Genomic DNA, 19,168 nt, shown 5'->3' with positions numbered 1-19,168 from the left:
GCAAAGACTCGAGGGGATCTCGAGCCACTTCTGGAACCTTCTCTCTGTAGCTCCCTCCTTTCCCTTACCCTGCCCCACACATAGCAGCCTCCTGGGTCCCCACATTGTCTGTGTCCTACTTGAGCATTTTTGCCAGACTGCCAGGGTTTCCCCTCTGCTGCAGTGGGGAAGCTGGGTATGTCCTGGGTTTCTTTGCATATGCCTTCCTTTCTGGGAATGAGCCTGCCTGCTGACCGGAGTCCAGGGACAATTAACTCCATGTATTTTGTTCTGTTTCCTGGTCGTCAGTGGAGGTGAGGAATCCAGACACAGTTCCTGCTAAGGTTGGGAGCCGATGCCTTTGTGAAGCTGTGATATTTAGCAGATGAATCATGTGTGTCTGAGGCTCTCTTTTGCCTTGAACACATTAAGCAAAACCCAGTTATTAGAAGAGACACTAAAATAGGTTTCTTTTCTAACTGGATCACAAGAAAGTGTTGGTAATCTCTGTGTCGCAACCCCTAAGGAACTATCAGTTCCAGGGGCAACTTCAGAACCTCTGTTGGTATTCCAGAGGCACGCTGCACTCAGTTTCTCATGGCAGGACTTGTTTTCTAGAATCTCCAGTTCACCTCTGGTTTGGTCATTAGCAGTTGATTCTGCTCTGAAGTTTTGAGCTGCTGGTCCTTAGGTTGGCTTGACATAATTAGCTAGATGTGTAGTGTCTAGCAGGTCACATAGGTTGTCTCTCGGGCAAGGGATCTGAGCTGCAGGGGCCTCTTGTTTATTCAGTAACTATTTAGTAAGTACTAATAGTACGTAAGATAGCGATACACGAGAGAGAGAAACAAAACAGGGACCCTGCTCTTGCGACTCGACACTGATAGCCTGTGATTCCAAGTTCGGTCCTGCGGTGAGCACTGCTACTTCTAAACCCCTGAAGGGTAACAGGAGCCACATGGGCATGGGGTAGCTGAGGCCCTAGCAAGGATCAGTCAGACTTCAGCAGGGACCTCAGCGATGTAGGAAGCCAACATATTTTTTACACAGGAGGCCAAAGACCAAGTTGAGTAGCCTTGGGGTGCACAAGCTGAAATTAATCCTTTTCTAAATTGCAAAACCACAGAGCGCTCCAAAAATACTATTTTCTCAAAGATTGTGTGGGGATCTTTTCTGAAGTTCACAGAGAATGGCCACATGGGCATGATAGCATGGAAATCCTTCTTCCATAGAAGGAAACCACTAGGAAAACTGCTCAGAGAGTTTAAGGAATCTGTAGGTTTTAAACAGAGAAATTAAAAATGCCATGAAAAGAAAGACAAGTGCAGGGAGTGGCAGAGGCTGAACCAGAGCCAGACTGGCATTGTCCTGGAGAGAGGCAGCTGCCCAGGCGTCAGCACCTGTCTCGGCCTGCACCCACAGACACCGCTGTCTGGGTGGCTCTTGGACAGCAGAGGATCGATTCCCTCAGTTCTGCAGACAGGGACAACAGCCCAAGGCGAGGAGCTGGCAGGATGGCATGTAGTGCAGGCTGCCTCGCTTCTGTCAGTGATGCCCTTCAGAGGCAAGGGTCCTTTCACAGAGGCACGAAGCCCATCTGTGAGGCCCCACCCTTGTGACACAGTCGTCTCCCACAGGCAGTTCCCAGTACCACCTCCTTGGAGGTGAGGACTTTGGCAATGACTGATACAGCCCACCCCATGTGGCCACTGCCATTTTGCACTTCAATACAGCCTCAGTGAAAAGTTGGACTGGTTACATTACTCCTGAAGACCCAGCACCCTGACAGGTGCAACCTGCGTGGAACATGCCCGCAGAGGCGGCCAAAGTCCCCATCCAGCCTGTGACCATGCATCTGTCCCTGTCGTGAATCCCTCCAGAGCCAGGCCGCACGGCCTCCCCGGAGGCTGCCTTAGTTATTCCTGACCCAGGAAAGTCCTCGATGTCAGCCTCACCTAAATATCCATGTCCATCACCTGCAGTGGTGTTTCTGGTTCTATTAAATGCTGTTTGGGGCCGGGGATTTAGCTCAGTGGCTCCACGCCTGCCTTGCAATTCCAAGGTCCTGAGTTCGATCCCTGGTACCCCACCCCCCAAAAACGCTGTTTTGACCATTTCTTGTTGAGTGAACATTTATGGCTTTTATGTAACATTTGTGTGTGCCTTTCATTGTCCTGTAGCCCAGCTTCTGTGCCTGAAGCTCTCAGGAGTAGGGCCACTGTGTTGAAGACCTGCCCTGCCCTCCCTCAGCACACACCCACAGCCCCTCACACCTGCTCGTGGCAGGTGCTGCCACCCAACACCATCCTGCCTTCCACCCACCAGAGCCTGCAGCATTTTACCTGGATGGAGCCACCTCTGCCCTCTGCTTCCAGCTCCCCAGCCCCCGTGGATATTTCCCCGTCCTGTAGGCAGCTCAGAGCTCAGCGTCACCCAGGCCCATTTTTCTGCACTCAGAAGTTGCCTGGCTGTGTTGACCCGAGCTCTGAACACAGTGGGTGAAGGAATGGTGGACGGGGCAACAGCATTGTTGACCACATGAGGCTGCATGCTGAGCAGATGAGCAGATCAGCCGGGCTTCTGAGGAGAAGAGGCTAGGAAAGATTTAAACACAGAAAGGCGAGGGTCTGGTAGATGAAAGGAAGATGAAGGAAAGAGGAAAGGACTTTGCCAAGTTGCTCAGGACCCAGCTCCATCCTGACACATGATGCCGTTCCCTTGGTCATACTTCAGGCTCCAAACCTTTGGGGTGACGGGCTGATGCCTAAGCATTTCTGTACCTTTCGTAATATCCTGAAAATCAGTGAACATTATTCCAGTGTGAGTTGGGAAAATGAATTCTATGATGTCCATACCACGGGCTGCCACCTGGCCTTTTAAAAGAATAAGCTGGTCCAGGGATTTAGCTCAGTGGCACCTGCCTGCCTCGCAAGCACAAGGTCCTGAGTTCAATCCCTGGTAGGACCCAAAGAAAAGAATAAACTGTTCTGATGGAGAGCAAGTTCCCAGATGCTCTGCTAGAATGTCGTGTCTTGCACACTGCCACTGTGTTTTTTGAAAGGGTAGAAAGGAGAGAGATGTTTTGGGGTTTGTTTTGTTTCATGGTATATAGGTCAAGACTGTAGGAGGATACTGAGAAACCTGACCCAGGAGCTCTCTGTGGAGGACAGGGTCCTGGGCAAATGGATGTGTCTTTCATCACATATGTCTTCGTATCCTTGGATTCTTAAAACATAACATTCATTGTATTACTACTCTTTAACTTCTTAAAGGATTGTATTACTTTTAATTCCAGAGATTAAAATAGATAATGCCATTTCTCTACCAACTGTATGAAGGCCCCAAGTTGTTTTACCAGGGAAATAGCTTGGCTTCACTAAAATGTCTATTTATAGTCTTCTCTGGTGATTTTGGCTTATTTTCTTTCACTCTGAATGATTTCTGATATTACTTGCAATTTTTGTTTGAGAACTTTTACCATTACTAATTTTATTAGTAAAGCCTGAGGTGATTTTCACATTTCTTTCCTTTTTTTTCTCCATCCAGAAGCTCTGTACATTTATTGCTATGTTAGCTAATATTTAGACAGATTAGATAGATAGGAAGATGATTATTTGTCTTCATACATGAAGTCTTACTCTGACATATCTTGGTAGCTGTGGTATAAAGTGTCAAACCCCTGACTTTTATTATAATAAAAGATTAAGTTAGAGCATTGAGGTTTGCTTCAGTGTTAGAATATTTACCATCTGTGTATGAAGCCCAGGGTTCCTTCCTCAGGACCAAAAGCAGTAAGGTGAAAGTCACCCATGTTGGTGTTGAAGAGCTCCATAACATTTTATGTAGTAGAACAGGGAACACTGTCTTGAGCTGTGTAAAACGGTCGTTTGGTAAAGAACTGGGACCAGTGGGTGGACCCTCTGTGGCCCCTGCTAGGGAAGAGCCCTAGTCGTCTACACCCTCTCCAGGGTGGGCCTGACCTGGCGGTCCTCCTGCATGCAGAAAGGGGAATTTGGCAATTGGCTGTAACTGTTAGTTGTTTCCTTTTTCTGTTCAACCTCTCAACTCTAAAATAGTGACTCTCCTCAAGACCCATTCTTTTTTAGTTCCATTCTTCAGAAGTCTCAAGTTCTGAGCCTTCCTTGTTCTTTAGACTGGATCGACAAGGTTGTGATTTACTTGTTAGACACTGAGGGGAAACAGTTACCTTCTGAAAGTTCCGGTGTTTAACCTTCTTGTGCCCGCCATTAGGTCCTGGGTTTGTAGTGTGCATTCTGCTCTGAATCAGATGGCTGTGGGGATGGCCTGGCGTAGGACGCCACACACCACTGTGATTTCACACTCTTGGCAGGTTCGTCTCCGTTCATGGATGCGCTCACGGCAAATGGAACAACCAACATACAGACGTCTGTTACAGGAGTGACAGCCGGGAAAAGGAAATTTATTGACGACAGAAGAGACCAGCCTTTTGACAAGCGGTTGCGTTTCAGTGTGAGGCAAACAGAGAGTGCCTACAGATACAGAGATATTGTCGTCAGGAAGCAGGATGGCTTCACCCACATCTTGTTGTCCACAAAATCATCAGAGATTGCGTTTCAGTGAGGCAAACAGAGAGTGCCTACAGATACAGAGATATTGTCGTCAGGAAGCAGGATGGCTTCACCCACATCTTGTTGTCCACAAAATCATCAGAGAATAACTCACTAAATCCAGAGGTGAGAGACACTCCTTGGGCCGATTTGTGCTTCCTGCTTCTCCATGCCCATTTTCCCCAGCCTGCTTTGCTGAGTGGGTGCTTTCCTCTGTGCTTTCTCTCTGACCTTTCTGGGCCGCTCCCGAGGCCCACTGGAAGGTAGGAAGCAGAGGCGACCTGACTCCCGGCTGCAGTGACGGGCAGTAGCGTGTGCTGATGTCCACTCTACTTCCTGGATGCGGGCTTTGGTGTGAACCACGGCTCTGTCCTTGTCACCTTCCAGGTCAGGAGTTCTTCATCCACAAGGCATGGGGCCCAGGGAGCTGTGGCCTCCCTAAAGTCACATGGGAAGTGTGTGTACACACGCTTTACTTTAGCCTTCATCCGCTCTTGGCAGGTTCTTTGTTCAAACAAGGGTAAAATGCCCTGGCTCCCGGCCCCTTCTGAGATTTTGTCATCACCCAGTGACAGACCTTCTTTAGCGTGGTAGCAGGACACACAGTGGCAGGGAGCTCCATCCTTGTTGTGAGTGGTCTTAGGAAGGCAGCCTCCAGAGACCCAGGGGGACAAGCGCTGGAGAGTCCCAGACTCCATTCTGCAGCGTCTCTAGCAACAGCAGTGTTTGGACCTGCCATGTACCGAAGCAGAGTTCCCAGCTCGAGGGTTGCTTGTGTTCTGCTTGTGAGCATCTTGGGCAGGTTGTTTCTAGACAAGAAAACCAAACCACAGAAAAAGTCTTTGTTTGGCCAGGGTCACATAACAAACCAGTTTAGGACCTGACCTAGGTATATTTTTAGACTGTAGGGTCCCTTTACTGATTATTTTTAAATGCTTCCTGGGGACCATTTCAACTGATTCTGTGCCCTTCTAGAATTACCTTCCCATGCCAGTATGCTGGACTTCAATGCACGTGTGCACCGAACTATTTAGGTCTGCTTCCCAAGTGTGGTAGGATGGTCAAAGGAGGGGGCCTACCCGGCCAAAATAAACCAAACTGGACTCCTTTCTTTGAACTGGTTGAATGTGCCATCTGCTGTCCAAACTGCAGAAAGACCCAGCGGAGACGATGTGTAACTTGCCTAGCATCTGCTGAGAACTGCACTGGCTGTAGGCCGTGGTGACTTGGGTTTCTGTTTCTCTCTAATTATACTCCATTTATAATTCTGTACGTGTCTATATTGTACTCCATTCCAGCACCCAGCTCAAGTCTTTGTGGATGGAATGAGCTCCATCAGGTTGGGGAGTGGTTCCTACAGCCCTCGGTCGCCCTGTGGTAGAATGCTTTTAAGAGTGTGTACCCAGAATGTTGTTTACCACTTGAACCTGTGGTGACTTTCAGGTCATGAAAGAAGTCCAGAGTGCTCTGAACACGGCCGCGGCCGATGACAGCAAGCTGGTGCTGCTCAGCGCAGTCGGCAGCGTCTTCTGCTGCGGTCTCGACTTTATTTATTTCATACGGCGTCTCACAGATGACCGGAAAAGAGAAAGCACTAAAATGGCCGAGGCTATCAGGTATGCAGCAACACTGTGTGTGAACGTTGGCTTGGGTGTTTGTTTTTAGTGTACATCTTCTTCCTCTGAGAACACTAGTAGCAAAATTAATTAGATCATCTGTCTTTTCTTTGGGCCTGCCATAAATTACCACTTGCCTTGGGCAAAGCACCAGCTTCAAGACGGGCTGGTGATGGGAACGCAGCATGGCCAGACTCTGGCACAGGGAGGTCCTCATGATCTGTGCTGTGAGAGGGTTCTGTCCTCAGCCCTTAAATAAAAATACATCCTCTTCTGAATACTATCTTGCCATTTGCCTAACTCTGAAATAAGTTGCCTAGGCTTGGTGACAGTTCCTGAGACCACATGGAGATAAGCAGGGCACATTTCTGTTTAAGTTCCTCCTGAATGCCAACCACATGGAAAACTAGACAGCAGAGGGTGAAAAGTAAAAGTCTTTCTTTTTCACCACTCATTGGTATGTCTTCATAGTCCTTTTTCTAAAGAGTTTTATTCTTACGGGTTTTTTTGTTTGTTTTTTTTACTTTTTAAATGACATAAAAATTGCTTACATGGAAGCCAGGTGTGGTGGCACGCATCTGTAATCCCAGCACTCAGGAGACTGAGGCAGGAGGAGCGCCACAAGCTCAAGGCCAATGCGGACTACAATAGTGAGTTTAAGGTCAGGCTGAACTACAAAGCCAGACCCTGTCTCAAAAAGCCAAAACCACCCCCATCGATTGCTTATCCTTGCAGTGCACAACTTGCTGCTTTGCAACATGCATACATTGTAGAAAGAGTGTTCAAAGGAGGTGTGAACATGTGAGATTCACTCTTGGCAATTTTCAAGCATATCATATATTACACTGACACCACCATGATTTACAGTAGCCTCTTGATCTAAGTATTTTCAGACACATGTTTCCTGTACACGTAGTATAGATTTATTTGTAGCTCTATGGAATTATCCTGTGTTGCTTTGCAGCTTGCTTTTTCCCTGCAGCAGTGTGACTTTGACTACATCTGTGCCCTCAGTGGTTGGATTTTCTACCACCATAATGAGTTCCCAAAATACCTATCTAATATTTCAAAGGTGAATTTTATGTAGCGTGAATGAAACCAGTCATCAGCCAGTAGGATTTCTGTTTCCCCACTCACCTTTCAAAAACACATATCCTTGGTGACCCCTAAGAATCTTTTGTGTTTACCTTTTTAATTCATCGAGGATAAAAAATTAAAGGAGATCTGAGTTTGCAAAATAGGTTGGATCTTCTCCAAGACTCTAGATACTTGGAGAGTTGTGGCTGAGGTGTGGACAGCTCCCGGGCTCTGACAGCCAAGGCTCTGAGCCCTGCCCTTGTGGCACTGGGCTCCCTGGGCCCCTAAACTGCAGCCGAGGTGCACAGCAGGATTGGTATGCTGGATTCTGCCATGAGTCATCACTCTCGCTCTCCTGGAGTGATGACATTCCATCGTAGGAAGCCTTCATTGGCCATACTTTGGAGTTGCTTGGCCTTCTGTAACATATTAATCACTTTCAAAATTAATATATGTATACACCTGTATCTAGGAAGTTGTTCTCTAATGTTTTTGAGCATTACCATTTTTAATGATAGTTATTTTACAGAAATAGTTTGATTGTGTGTATGTGTGTGTATGTGTACCAGGGATCGAACTTAGGACTTTGCGCTTGCCAGGAAGGTGTGGTACCACTGAGCAAAATCCCCAGCCCAATGGTTTGAAGTTGTATAATCTAACCTTATTAAGTATTCTGGCCTCCTAAATAATCTCAGACTTATGGTCTGATAGTCAGTGGCACCATCTTCTTCATCAGCTTGCAATTAAGCTGCTTCAGTTAAGCTGATCCAGGTCCATCGTTTTCGGAAAGGTAGAGTCTGGCACCCGCTTATAAACATTCCTCGCTGGTAACCCACCCATTCAGGACATATTAGGTAGCGCGGGGTACATTCTAAAAACACAAACCATTATGCCTGTTGTGGTGACTATATTTTCCACTCGATCACAGCAGACTCACACAATATGGTGCTTTTCATAGCTGGTCTGGGGAGGAACCGAGCCGGCAGCTGCTGAGCACCTTCTTGATTTGCTCCTTTTCCCAAGCTCCAGCTGTGGGTCTCCTTGGTGCTCAGCCTGCTCTTCTGCAGTGCTGGATCCCCTGCCCGTGGCTGAGGTGCATGGTGTCAAGATTAGTGAGACAGAGAAGAGAGATCCAGACTGATTGAAATAGAGACCTCCTTTCTTGAGTGTTTAGATAGCTTTAAATGTTGACATCTGTCACTCCCCACTCCGGGTCTCTCCCAATGGTCTCCACTCCTGTTCTGTTCCTCTTGCTCTCCACAAGAAGCTGAACTGGTTCTTGGAAAGAGCCTACTTGTTTCTTCTTTAAATGACTTATGTTTTCATCGATGCGAATATTTCTAAATATACTCAGGCATGATCAGAAAAATAATTAGTTACACCAGATTCACTTAACCTTTCTCTTGCTCATTTGCATTTAAATTAACTCGGATAAGATTGGCTTATTCACAAAAACTCTTACTATGTGTATTTTTTTTTCCTGTGGCATCTTGTCTCCGATTCCTTAAAACTTTGAGGCAGCGGACCTCGTTGTAGCAAGTTTCCAGAAGAAAACTGGGAACGAGGAAGATTGGATTAAGCATTTGTTGTTAGGTATCTAGGGCAGCCCGTTCCCGTGATAAGAATTTGGTGCTAACCAGTTTGCAGGTTAATTATAATGAAGTATTGGGCATGTGAGCGATTGAAACAGAATCAGTGTACATCGTTGTAGCATGAGGCTTTGCAAGTCTAGGGAGCCCTGGCTGCTGGTCAGAGCAGAGCTCGTCTCCCGGGAAGTGAAGCGCCTTCTCCCATGAAGGAGGGAGCCAAGGGAATGGGTCTCTGGCTGAGTAGATGCCTGGGTTAGAGAATTCAGAGAGGGAACAAAGCCAGCACATCAACTGCCACTAGAACTTGCCCTGGCCCCCATTCACTTGAGACAGTAAAGTGGCCATTAAAACTGTATCCGTGAGACCCTGACTCACAATAAAAACAGACTGGGCATGTAGCTCAGTGCACAGGCTCTGGATCCAGTCCCCAGTACTGAGGAGAAAAAATAGATTCTTGTTGCCTCTTTTCTCCAGACAATCCCTAGACTCTTATCGTATATGATTATCTTAACTTTCTGCTGCCTATGAATTAGTAAGTGTTCTTCCCAAGAAGAATTCTGTTTAGTTACACATCTCCTTAAACTAATTACATGGCAATTACATCCCTTTTCTTCCCTGCCAGACCAGGAGACCTTGTTTCAATTTGCAGAACTCAAAAGAAACTTGTAAGTTCAGTACTGCACACACATACGTGCTCATGAGTTGAGTTTTAAGTGTTAAATACACCCAGCAGACACAGTGGCCAGGCCCTCCCTCCCTCTTCAAGTACTGTGGTTTGATTTGTAGCTAAGTGCTAATTAATAAATTTCTGTGGCCCTAAGGAATCAATGCCAGGCAGAGAATTTCTAGGATTCTTGTTTAAATAAGCAGTTTTCCCATCAGAAAGCTTCCCTCTGGAAGGGGAGGAGAGAGCCTCACTCCTGGGTGTGCTGGTGAAGTCTCCCCTCCCTCCCAAGAAGAGGCACGCATCCAATCAAAGCTATCAGGAAAAAATTAAAATTTCTCCAACCTAAGTCAAAGTTCTCATCTTGTTTTACACAGACATGATGTGGGAAGAGACGAGTATTGCATGAAGTAGTGAGCTCTAGTTACTGTTTGTCTGCATGACCATTTTATTACTCTGGTTCTGATCATTCTTTCCACACTGATCCACACACGCTCACCCCTTCACGGCTTTTCTGTGGCTCTGGGGTGAAATCCCCTTCATGTGGAGCCACTCCTGGCCCCTGGGAAACAAATTTGGGGAGCATCTGCTCCACCTCCCCAAGAAGGCATCAGAAACATAGCGCCCAAAACAGCTTTTCACCTCTGCTGTCAACCCCAGGGTCTTCAGGGCAACACCCTGAAGTCCTTCCCGGGCTCCTCCAGTCTGATTTGCTGAGCCCCGAAGCTCATTAAACCCCAATGCAATTTTCTAGCAGTGCCCCAGGTTCTTTCTTTTAGGAAGCCTCCCTGGGACTTGTGGATGAGCTCATCCTTGCTCATTGCAAGGATCCCATAAACTTTGGGGCAGCTGGGGCCCCCCCAATGACTGTGCCCTTGGGGTGAACTGTGCCCCCTTCTCTCCCTTGCTCTCCACACAGCCTGCTCCTCACCTTGCCATCCTGCCCCGTGGCGAAACTCCATGGCCTGCCAGGATTTCGGGGGACACTGAGGGGGCACTGTCTGAGATGCCAAGTCATGATTGCAAGTTCTGAGCTAATCACTGGGTGTTTAAATTGCTGTGTGGTAGAAAGTGGGGGGCTCCTTTCAAGTGCTCAGGTTTAGAATCCAGCACAAAGCTGTTTGTTCTGCAGTTCTGTAACAGAACTCAGAAGGTCTAGAAGAGATTGGCCTTTGTTTGTTCCATCTGTGTTTCCCCTTTTCCTCGCTGTGTTAAATCATAGAAAGACCCTCCGAGCACACACTCAGCCTCCAAGATGGGGACCGTCCTGAATTAAAAATTTACAGACCTCCAAACCGCTTTGGCTGGGTTTAATAACCCTCCTGCTCAGACGCCACCTGCCCTGCCACAGTGTGTGTCAGCTGCCGGGCAGGCATGGCCCTGTGCCTGCTGATCTTGTTTGCTAGTCTTCCGTCACGCTAGCCTTACTCCGTGTCCCCCAGGTCACTGGGCCAGACTTAGGAAAGAGCTGTTGTTTCCACATAACAGTGAGTTTCCGCAGTCCCTTACCAAAGCCAAGACCGTGCCACTGCTGTTCACTCAGGACCAGGCAGCCACAGCAGGCCTGCCCACTGTCCTCCTGAATGTTCCCTTGATTGGTCACATGAAGCGCATCGTGTTACGACTTTCAGGGGGAGGGTTGAGGAGCAAGGTGTGTTGGTCAGAGAACCCGAGAGTCAGTTGCAAATGAAAGAGCAGTCCTGGCTGCTGCTGTTACCTGGCACCTTCACTCCAGCACCGTGTGGTGTCCAGGCTGCTCAAAGCCTTCACGACATGCAGCTCATAGTCCACAGCCCACAACTTCTGGGAGAAGGTCTTAAACAAAACTGAGCTCTTCGTGATTTCCAGCGTTTACGTCTTGGTAAATTGAGTTCCATGGTAGATTTTTTTTCCATCTGCTCAAATATACAATGTTTTGAGTAATTTCCCATTTATTTTTCATTTTAGAAACTTCGTGAATACTTTCATTCAGTTTAAGAAGCCTATTATTGTAGCAGTAAATGGCCCAGCCATTGGACTAGGAGCATCCATATTGCCTCTTTGTGATGTGGTTTGGGCTAATGAAAAGGCTTGGTTTCAAACACCCTATGCTACCTTCGGACAGAGTCCAGATGGCTGCTCTACCGTTATGTTTCCCAAGATTATGGGAGGAGCTTCTGTGAGTACCTTTTTAAAAAATCATTGTAGAAAACATCCTGAAGAAATCTAATTTGGATTTTGTTTTTCTCAGTATATACAGTGTATCATCGTGTGAGACCTTTCCTTCAAGTACACTCCTGATTTGCTGTGCTTCCATTGTGATACTGATTTGAGTCTTTCTCTAGGAAGGATTCACAAGAAGTCTGCAGCTTTGCATGATTAACCCTGATAGCCACTGTCAGTAACACCCAGTGTGTGACCCAAACAATGCAGTTTGCAGTAGAAAAGCTCTCTTCCTGATAACCTAAAAGTTGTACATGCCAGAGAAAGAAATGAGAAGGGGAAACCATTTAATTTTGTGGTTCAATTTCTTAACTGTTTAAATGGTAATTCTTTGAATTTATATTGTAGCTTATAATTCATTGAATAATTCCTGGCACCTCCTTCCTTCAGTTGATCCTGAAGTAGGGCAAAGATGGTATCCCTTGGGCTCTCGGTGGCAGGCACCAAGACAGGTTGGGCACAGAACAAAATTCTTGGGTAGTTGGCACCCGTTGAAGGGACACAGAGAAGCGTGGAGCCAAGGTGCAGGAGGACAAAGCCTGGCCACTCCCACTGCCCTGTAGCTCTGGAGCCACAGCCTGTCCCAGTGGACTGGTGTGGCCACTTCCTTTACACCCACCATCGCGGTGTGCGGGACACCCGGGAAGAGGGTGCCTGAGGACAGGGTGGCTCTGCAGCTGAGGAGGGCTCTGAAGCAGCTGGTGGCCTTGTGCCAACAACACCACCTGCAGTGGGGGTAGCAAGACGGGCACAGCTCTGGGTCAGGGTCCCTCCCTAGAGAAAACATGGAACTGTTAACAGCCAAGAACCATCTGAGGGTGTTACAGTGAGTGGCAAGGAGCAAGGGTGCTTGTGTCCCCTCATTACTCAGTGGGAGAGAAGCCAGTGGAGAGGGCGGCGGGCACCGCCTCACAATGGAGCAGTCGGCCTGATGTACTCGGCCGCAGCAGCTGCCACTCTGGAGCTCCCCAAAGTGCCTCGCTCCATCCAGTCACAGGCCAGCCTCAGGCAGACCCAGCCTGTGGGGACCCTGACAGGCAGAGGGGACATGACAGGTCAATGCAGCATGGGCCTGAACTCAGTCCTGGTCAAGAACAGGTGACGTTGTTGTACGAGGGGACGGTTTGGCTGTGTCAAGTCATCCTCTGGCTTTGAGCAGATGTTCTGTAGCAGATTAATGTGGGAGAGCTGGGAAAGGCCAGGAGGACTGTCTTTGGTATATTTCAGTTAGCTCAACTTATCCCATTTTTTAAAAAAGAAGAAAATTCTAACAACAGAATACAAAGAAAGGGGAGGAGGAAGGTTAATGGAAGGTTAGTAGATCAAACAGCAGCCCTACTGCTTCCCAGCTAGAAGCTCTGCACTGTGGCTGCTGGGGTGGCCGCTCTGGTGCTAGACTCCCATTTCTTCTCAATAGACCAGTGTGTCATCCCATGAGAACCTAGGGGCTCGGGCCCTGGCCCCAGCGGCTGCCATTGGACATTGGACAGGGAGGCCCAAGAGGCCCCTGCTTCTGCTGCACAGGCCACACCCACTTCCTGTGGGAGGTCCGACCCAAACAAGGGTGCGGTGCACTGTACCCCATCCTCCCATTGCCGCACTCTGGCCCAGGAGCCTCAGTGGCTGGTGTGGGGAGGACTTGGGGATAGGACCCTCAGACCTGGAGGAAGGCTCTGTTCCCAGCGTAGTCACTGTGTTGACAGGTGGTGTCCTCAGGACACTTTGCCCCCAGTGGCTCGCATCAATGTCTCCCTCTGGCAGGCTGGAAATTCAGCCCAGCTCCTAATTCACCTTTGAAAGCCTGGGTCCAGCAGGCCAGCAGCCCAGCTGTCTCAGTCATTGTCATTCAGTGCCCCTTCCATGGTGGGTGCCCCCAGCAGGCAGGCTAACAATGCAGCCCTCTGCCCTTTACTGGCCCTCCATCCTACCCCTCCTTGTCATGCAGGCCTCACAGCCCTGGCGTGGTCAGTATTACTCTAACCTGGCCTGCTGCTCCTGTTGCCCTGGTCAGTGGCTGGGTGCATCTCCTGTCGGGTGTTTTCCGTCCACGCCTGGTCACTGATGTGGGTGAGTGGGTGCCTGTGCACCTCTGGAGTGTGCATCTGGTCCCAGCTGCACCCGGCCGCCAGCCTGCTGGACCCCGTGGCTTGGTGTTTCTGCTGTGTGGTCGCTGTGTCCTGTGCTCACACACTGGGTCTCTAGCGCTCACTCCGGTGCGCATACTTTCCCTGCTAAGCGTGGCACAGCCTTGTCCAGGACCCCAGGGGCTGCCCTGGGCTCCTCTGTCTGGCAATGGCCGTCAGCCCCCTGTGGCATCTTGTGTCTCCTCCAGTCACCCACAGCACTCCTGCCTTCCAGCTCCACCCGGCCTGTGCCCCCACTTTCCCCATGCTTCCTGGGGCCGGGGACCTGATTATCTCCCGGGTGAGTCACCTCTCCTGTCCAGACTTGTCCCACAACGGACCTCTGCCTCTCCTCGACACTCGCTCAGTCCCTTTGGTGAAGGAGGTGATGCAGGAGAGGAAGTGGGATAGCTTCAGAGGCAGCTTTAAAGAGAAGCGTCCATGTGTCTTCCCACGGGGGAGCAGCATCTATTGGGTGGGGACCTGTGGAGCACTTCCTCAGCACACAGGACCAGAGGAGGCTGAGGGCCTCCACCCAGAAAGCCTGGTGGCAGATTTGGGGCTGCTGCCCACCACCCCTCCTCCTCAACCGCAGATGGGGGGCGGGGGGACCAGCTCTGTCTGGAGGTCCATCTCAGGGAAGTGCTGGGTCTCTGCTGTCCCACTTCGTTATCCCTCATCCGGTGCATGGCCCTGCCTGCCAGCAAGCTGGAGAGCCATTTGACCTCCTTCCCACGCCCACCCATTAGCTTCTCTGGTCACCGAGATGGATTTCAGCAAGTAAGATTTGATGAATTCGGTGTCACTGTCTGGGAGTTATTTCATTGGATTTGGGTGGTTTCTGTTTTTATGACTGTCATTTAAACTGAGTCTCTGTTTATTTGCAAGGGTTAGCAGCCTCGAGTTGAACTCAGGCTCACCCTTGGTATCCTGCACATCTGACATCTGGAATAGGGGAGGCATCCCATTGGGCTAGGCTGTAAGAGCCAGTGGGACTGGCGGGGTGCATGCATCTGCAAGGGAAGGGCCCCTCAGGGAGCAGTGGCGGCTTCCAGATGCCCTGCAGGGAGGTGACAGCAACAGGACAGAGCGTCTGCAAGGCGCAGCGAGGAAGACGTCAAGTGGTTGCTCTGCCCTGCGTATTGAGCCTGGTGAGGCCACAGGCACTCCCTACCCTGGATCAGGCTCTGTCTGGCTAGATTGGCCTCGAGAGCGGGCCTTGAGAGCGACCCTCGTGTTTGACTGCCGGAGCAGAGCAGTGGCACTGTCTTCTCCGTGTCTTGAGAATGAGAGACAGCCTGGGGAAGGAAGCCTCAGTGCCCTGACCTGCCATCCTCTGTCAGTGTCGGAAGCAGGCACAGCTGCCAAACACAGCCGAGTGGTCAATCCATAGTTTGTTCATGGACCGTCCTTTTTCTGGGAAGGGCTGGTGACAGACCCAGGCAAGGGAACAGAACATTCCAGACTTTTCATCCAAGCACCGTCCGAGACTGAGGCGCCCAACAGACTGCACGGGTGACCGCTGTTCCCGGCCCTGCCTCTGTCGGAGGATGCCAGTCAGCCACATGGTGTGCGCTGTGTGGCAAAAGCAGGCAGTGCTCTTGGCAGCTGTAGGACCTTTTTGTGACCCCTTCACCTCTGAGAAAGGGAGACACCACCAGCTCTTCACCTGAACCTCGAGCTCCAGCCAGGTCTTTGGGAAGGTTGGACCCATAAGAGAAACCAGACAGGAAACTGTCGTGTTGGCTCATGTGAGTGGTGGGAAGTCCATGCAGACTGTGCTGGGACAGGAAGGGTGCCCCTGAATCCAGGACAAAGGTTGGGTCCATTTTGCATACAGACACACGTAATAACTTTTCAAAAGACAAAGACATGTCACTCTCCACTGAGTGAGCGAAGTGACTTTCAGACCCTCTTCGGCAGCAGTGGTGGGGGGCACACTTGGGTCTCAGCCAGTCTCCCCTTTTAGTTCCAGATGAGAGCGTGGCTCCCAGGGTGTCAACAGCAGCACTGTGTCAGCACTGATCATTGTCCCTGAATCAAGAACAGCCCCGGCCCCGGGGACAGGACAGTGGACTGTAGCCCTTCCCACCTGGCTCAAGTGCCTGCCGCTGTCTGCAGCCCACCTTCCCAGGCTGTCTTGCTCTTCAGGGAACCCGCGCGTGGGAGAGGAATATTTAGGAGGAAAGGAAATTGCACCAGAGACTTTCCAGATGAGCCACAAATCTTACTTAGATTTTTAAAAATTCCATGTGAGTCTGTGTAACATAAAATAAATCTGTTTTTTCTGCAGTCTCTGAGAAAGGAGATTGCTCTCCAGTCTGCCCAGATTGTACCCTGCGTGCACTTTATTCTCAGAGGCCACTAGAGGGCGCTAGGGCGCATGTGGCAGAGCCCAGCATTCTCCACTCACCCGCTCTTGTTTTGTATTTGGTTGAGTTTTGGTTTGGGAGGGGCCCTCCCTGCCTGTTCCCTGTCCTGCTTCACATCACATCCAATTGGCTCTTCTTCCTTGCAGGCAAATGAGATGTTGCTCAGCGGGCGGAAGCTGACAGCACAGGAGGCGTGTGGCAAGGGCCTGGTTTCCCAGGTGTTTTGGCCGGGGACCTTCACCCAGGAAGTCATGGTTCGCATCAAGGAGCTCGCCTCGTGCAATCCAGTTGTACGTCTCTTGCATATTGCTTTACGTATATGTGTCTTTTCCTCCATCAAGCTTACAAATAAGACAGTTTTTCTAGCCCCTGCACGTTTGCTGTCACCAGAGCTGCCTTTCTGCATGGCCCTGGCGAAAGCCACCATTCGTGGCATCGTGCCAGGCTGCTCACCTGGTGCCCCTTAGAACACAGCCAGGAATCGTAGGGCTGGACTTCAGCAAGAAGTCCACAGCACCAACGTCCATGTCGTTCCCCTAGTGTTTACAAAACCCTCTCATAATCGTGTTTAGGTTCTCCCAGCACACAGTGGGCCAGAGGTCTTTGTTTAATAAAAAAGCTGAATAATGTTCCATCTTCTCGCAAAGTTCGTTTAGGAAATTACAGGATGAAATGTTATTTCTCATTAACTGACCCAATCTCAAATCTAAACTGTCTCAGATATTGGAACGGCCTTTACAATTGGAATTAAATTCGGCTTAAACGTGCACAGTAGGCGAGCTCAGGGTTTGTTTGTGCATTGGTGGAGTGGACTCCAGTTCAGGACCCCACAGCAGAAGTGCTGTGCCCAGCACTGGCCCAGGGGCGGGTGGGGGCCAGGGTGCAGCCACCCAGCCATCTGGAAAGAGTTGAAGCACTCTCTTGACGTTGACAGTTTGCCCATCATTTAGTGAAATAGTCCTCTCACTGCGTCCAAGGGGTACTGGGTCCAGAGAAAACAATGCCTATGGATATGGATACCCAAATCCACAGCATTCGGTCCCTTCGGCACAGTGCTGCAGGACTTTCATCCTGTGCACATGGTCCCAAACACCATACGTGGTCTGTAGATGACCGGTAGTGCGGTGTGAATGCTGTCAGGAACGCTGACACTGTATTTGTAGGGAATAAATCTGGGAGGTGGGGAGACTGCCGTGTTCGGTACAGGCACAGTTCGTTGTGCATTTACCCCAGATTTTTCAGTCCAGGTTTGGTTGAATCCCTAGATGAGGGACCCACAGGTACAGGCAGTTGGCTGTTCCTTAAGTACACGTCAGGCCCAATAGCAGGGTCCGCTGAGTGCAGCACTGAGGAAGGAGTGGCCAGGCTCAGCTGCCACCAAGCACAGGAGGCGCAGGCAGGTGCAGCTCCCTGACCCCTGCTTGTCGTCCGCCCAGGTGCTGGAGGAGTCCAAGGCCCTCGTGCGCTGTAACATGAAGCTGGAGCTGGAGCAGGCCAACGAGAGGGAGTGTGAGGTGCTGAAGAAGATCTGGGGCTCAGCCCAGGGCATGGACTCCATGTTGAAGTACTTGCAGAGGAAAATTGACGAATTCTGATCGGCAGCCGTGTGTGGAGGACACCAGAGCTGGTCTGAGCAGGACATCAGCGGCTCCCTGCCCGGTCAGTCCATCCTCACGGCCTGAAACACGTTCACCCGTACGTAGCTCATCCTTGGAAGCAGGATGGGAAACATCCAAACTATTTATTTCCAAGGAGTTTTCAAGTCCTATACCTTTAAAATAAATAACTACAAAGCTCTTTTGTGCAAACATCATTATTTTATACTTATCCACACACCGGTGTAAAAGCAGAGTGGGGAGCAACAGACTGCTCTCAGAAACTCATTCTTTGTTTCCTTTGGCTAGTACTGTATGAAAAAGATTTGTGTTTTGTTCATTTGGATGACAGAAAAGTCTGGAATGTTTGTTTTCCTCATTTTTCCCTACCAAAAGCCAGCCTCACCTTCTCTGTCTGGCATAGAGATACAAAGATCTGGGATGTTTCCTTTGCTTCCAGGGAGCCGGGTGCAGATACTTCCGAGATGCAGAAGCAAAACTCACCTTCTAGGAAAGGTGTCTCCTAGGACAGACTTAGCAAGCACTTAGGATTCACGCTGGAGTATCACTGGGTTCTCCCTTTTTTCTTGATACGTCCACTTCTACCCAGTTAACGTGAAGAAACCACTGTCTAGAAGAAAGCCTGTTTTGCAGTATTAGTGAGTCACTGACTAGGTTAAGAATGAATATCTAAGTTATAAGTTAGTCTTAGTGGGTTTTAAATAGTTTTTCTGACCTTTTGGAAAAATAACTCCATTAAGTGCTTCTTGTTGCTGGGTGAGAAATACTACTTTATATACAGTTTTGGTTTTTTTTGTCTGCAGATATGATTGATGTATTACACCAAATAAAAGTATTTTTATGTTTATAAAGTGTAATTTTTAGGTTCACTTAGAATATATTTTATTTAATAAGTTAAAATTCTTTTGGCACACTATTAAATACAGAAACTCCTTTCCAAACAAAAAGAACTACCTTATATTCGACACTTACCGTTCTCGGTCCCCGCTTTTCTGTGCACACCACACACTGTGCACAGCCCGGGGCCACAAGCACCCCGTGGGATTGGGTGCCCCCCACAGGAGGGGAGGCTCATTCCCAACTACAGGCGCCTGTGAATGGCTGGGCTTCTGGGTTTGCAATCATATTGAATGTATGAAGAATGACAAAATCGAAACCTTATTTTTGTACAGTTTTGAAATTTATACTTAGAACTGACCGACTCCCCGGCCACACGGAGAGCTGTACAGTGTGTAAATCTGCCTTTACCTTGGATTGATTGGTACAGTATTTTTGCATCTGTGGGACCTACTTTTTCGTTCAGTAGTTTGAACTATATATAAACTGTACAATCTGTAAAGT

The 19,168-nt window shown here is 49.2% G+C and overlaps 1 protein-coding gene across 2 annotated transcripts in view; it reads left to right on the top strand.

Moving 5' to 3' along the window:
- Cdyl (chromodomain Y like) overlaps nt 1-18,008 on the top strand; it is a 137,259-nt gene extending 119,251 nt beyond the window's left edge. For both annotated transcript variants that reach the window (XM_010622789.3, XM_010622788.2), the window contains exons 3-8: nt 4,331-4,475; nt 4,583-4,694; nt 6,012-6,184; nt 11,462-11,672; nt 16,358-16,501; nt 17,648-18,008. In XM_010622789.3, coding sequence (XP_010621091.1) covers nt 4,331-4,475; nt 4,583-4,694; nt 6,012-6,184; nt 11,462-11,672; nt 16,358-16,501; nt 17,648-17,806 — 944 coding nt within the window. In that variant the 3' untranslated portion in view covers nt 17,807-18,008. The remainder of the gene's footprint in view (nt 1-4,330; nt 4,476-4,582; nt 4,695-6,011; nt 6,185-11,461; nt 11,673-16,357; nt 16,502-17,647) is intronic.
- Nucleotides 18,009-19,168: the final 1,160 nt, after the last annotated feature.

Source organism: Fukomys damarensis, unplaced genomic scaffold (genome assembly GCF_012274545.1).
Source record: "Fukomys damarensis isolate Sample0158 unplaced genomic scaffold, DMR_v1.0_HiC HiC_scaffold_10, whole genome shotgun sequence".
NCBI lineage: Eukaryota > Metazoa > Chordata > Mammalia > Rodentia > Bathyergidae > Fukomys > Fukomys damarensis.
The sequence above is the reverse complement of the archived record's forward strand: the minus strand, read 5'-3'. Positions and strand labels throughout refer to the sequence as shown.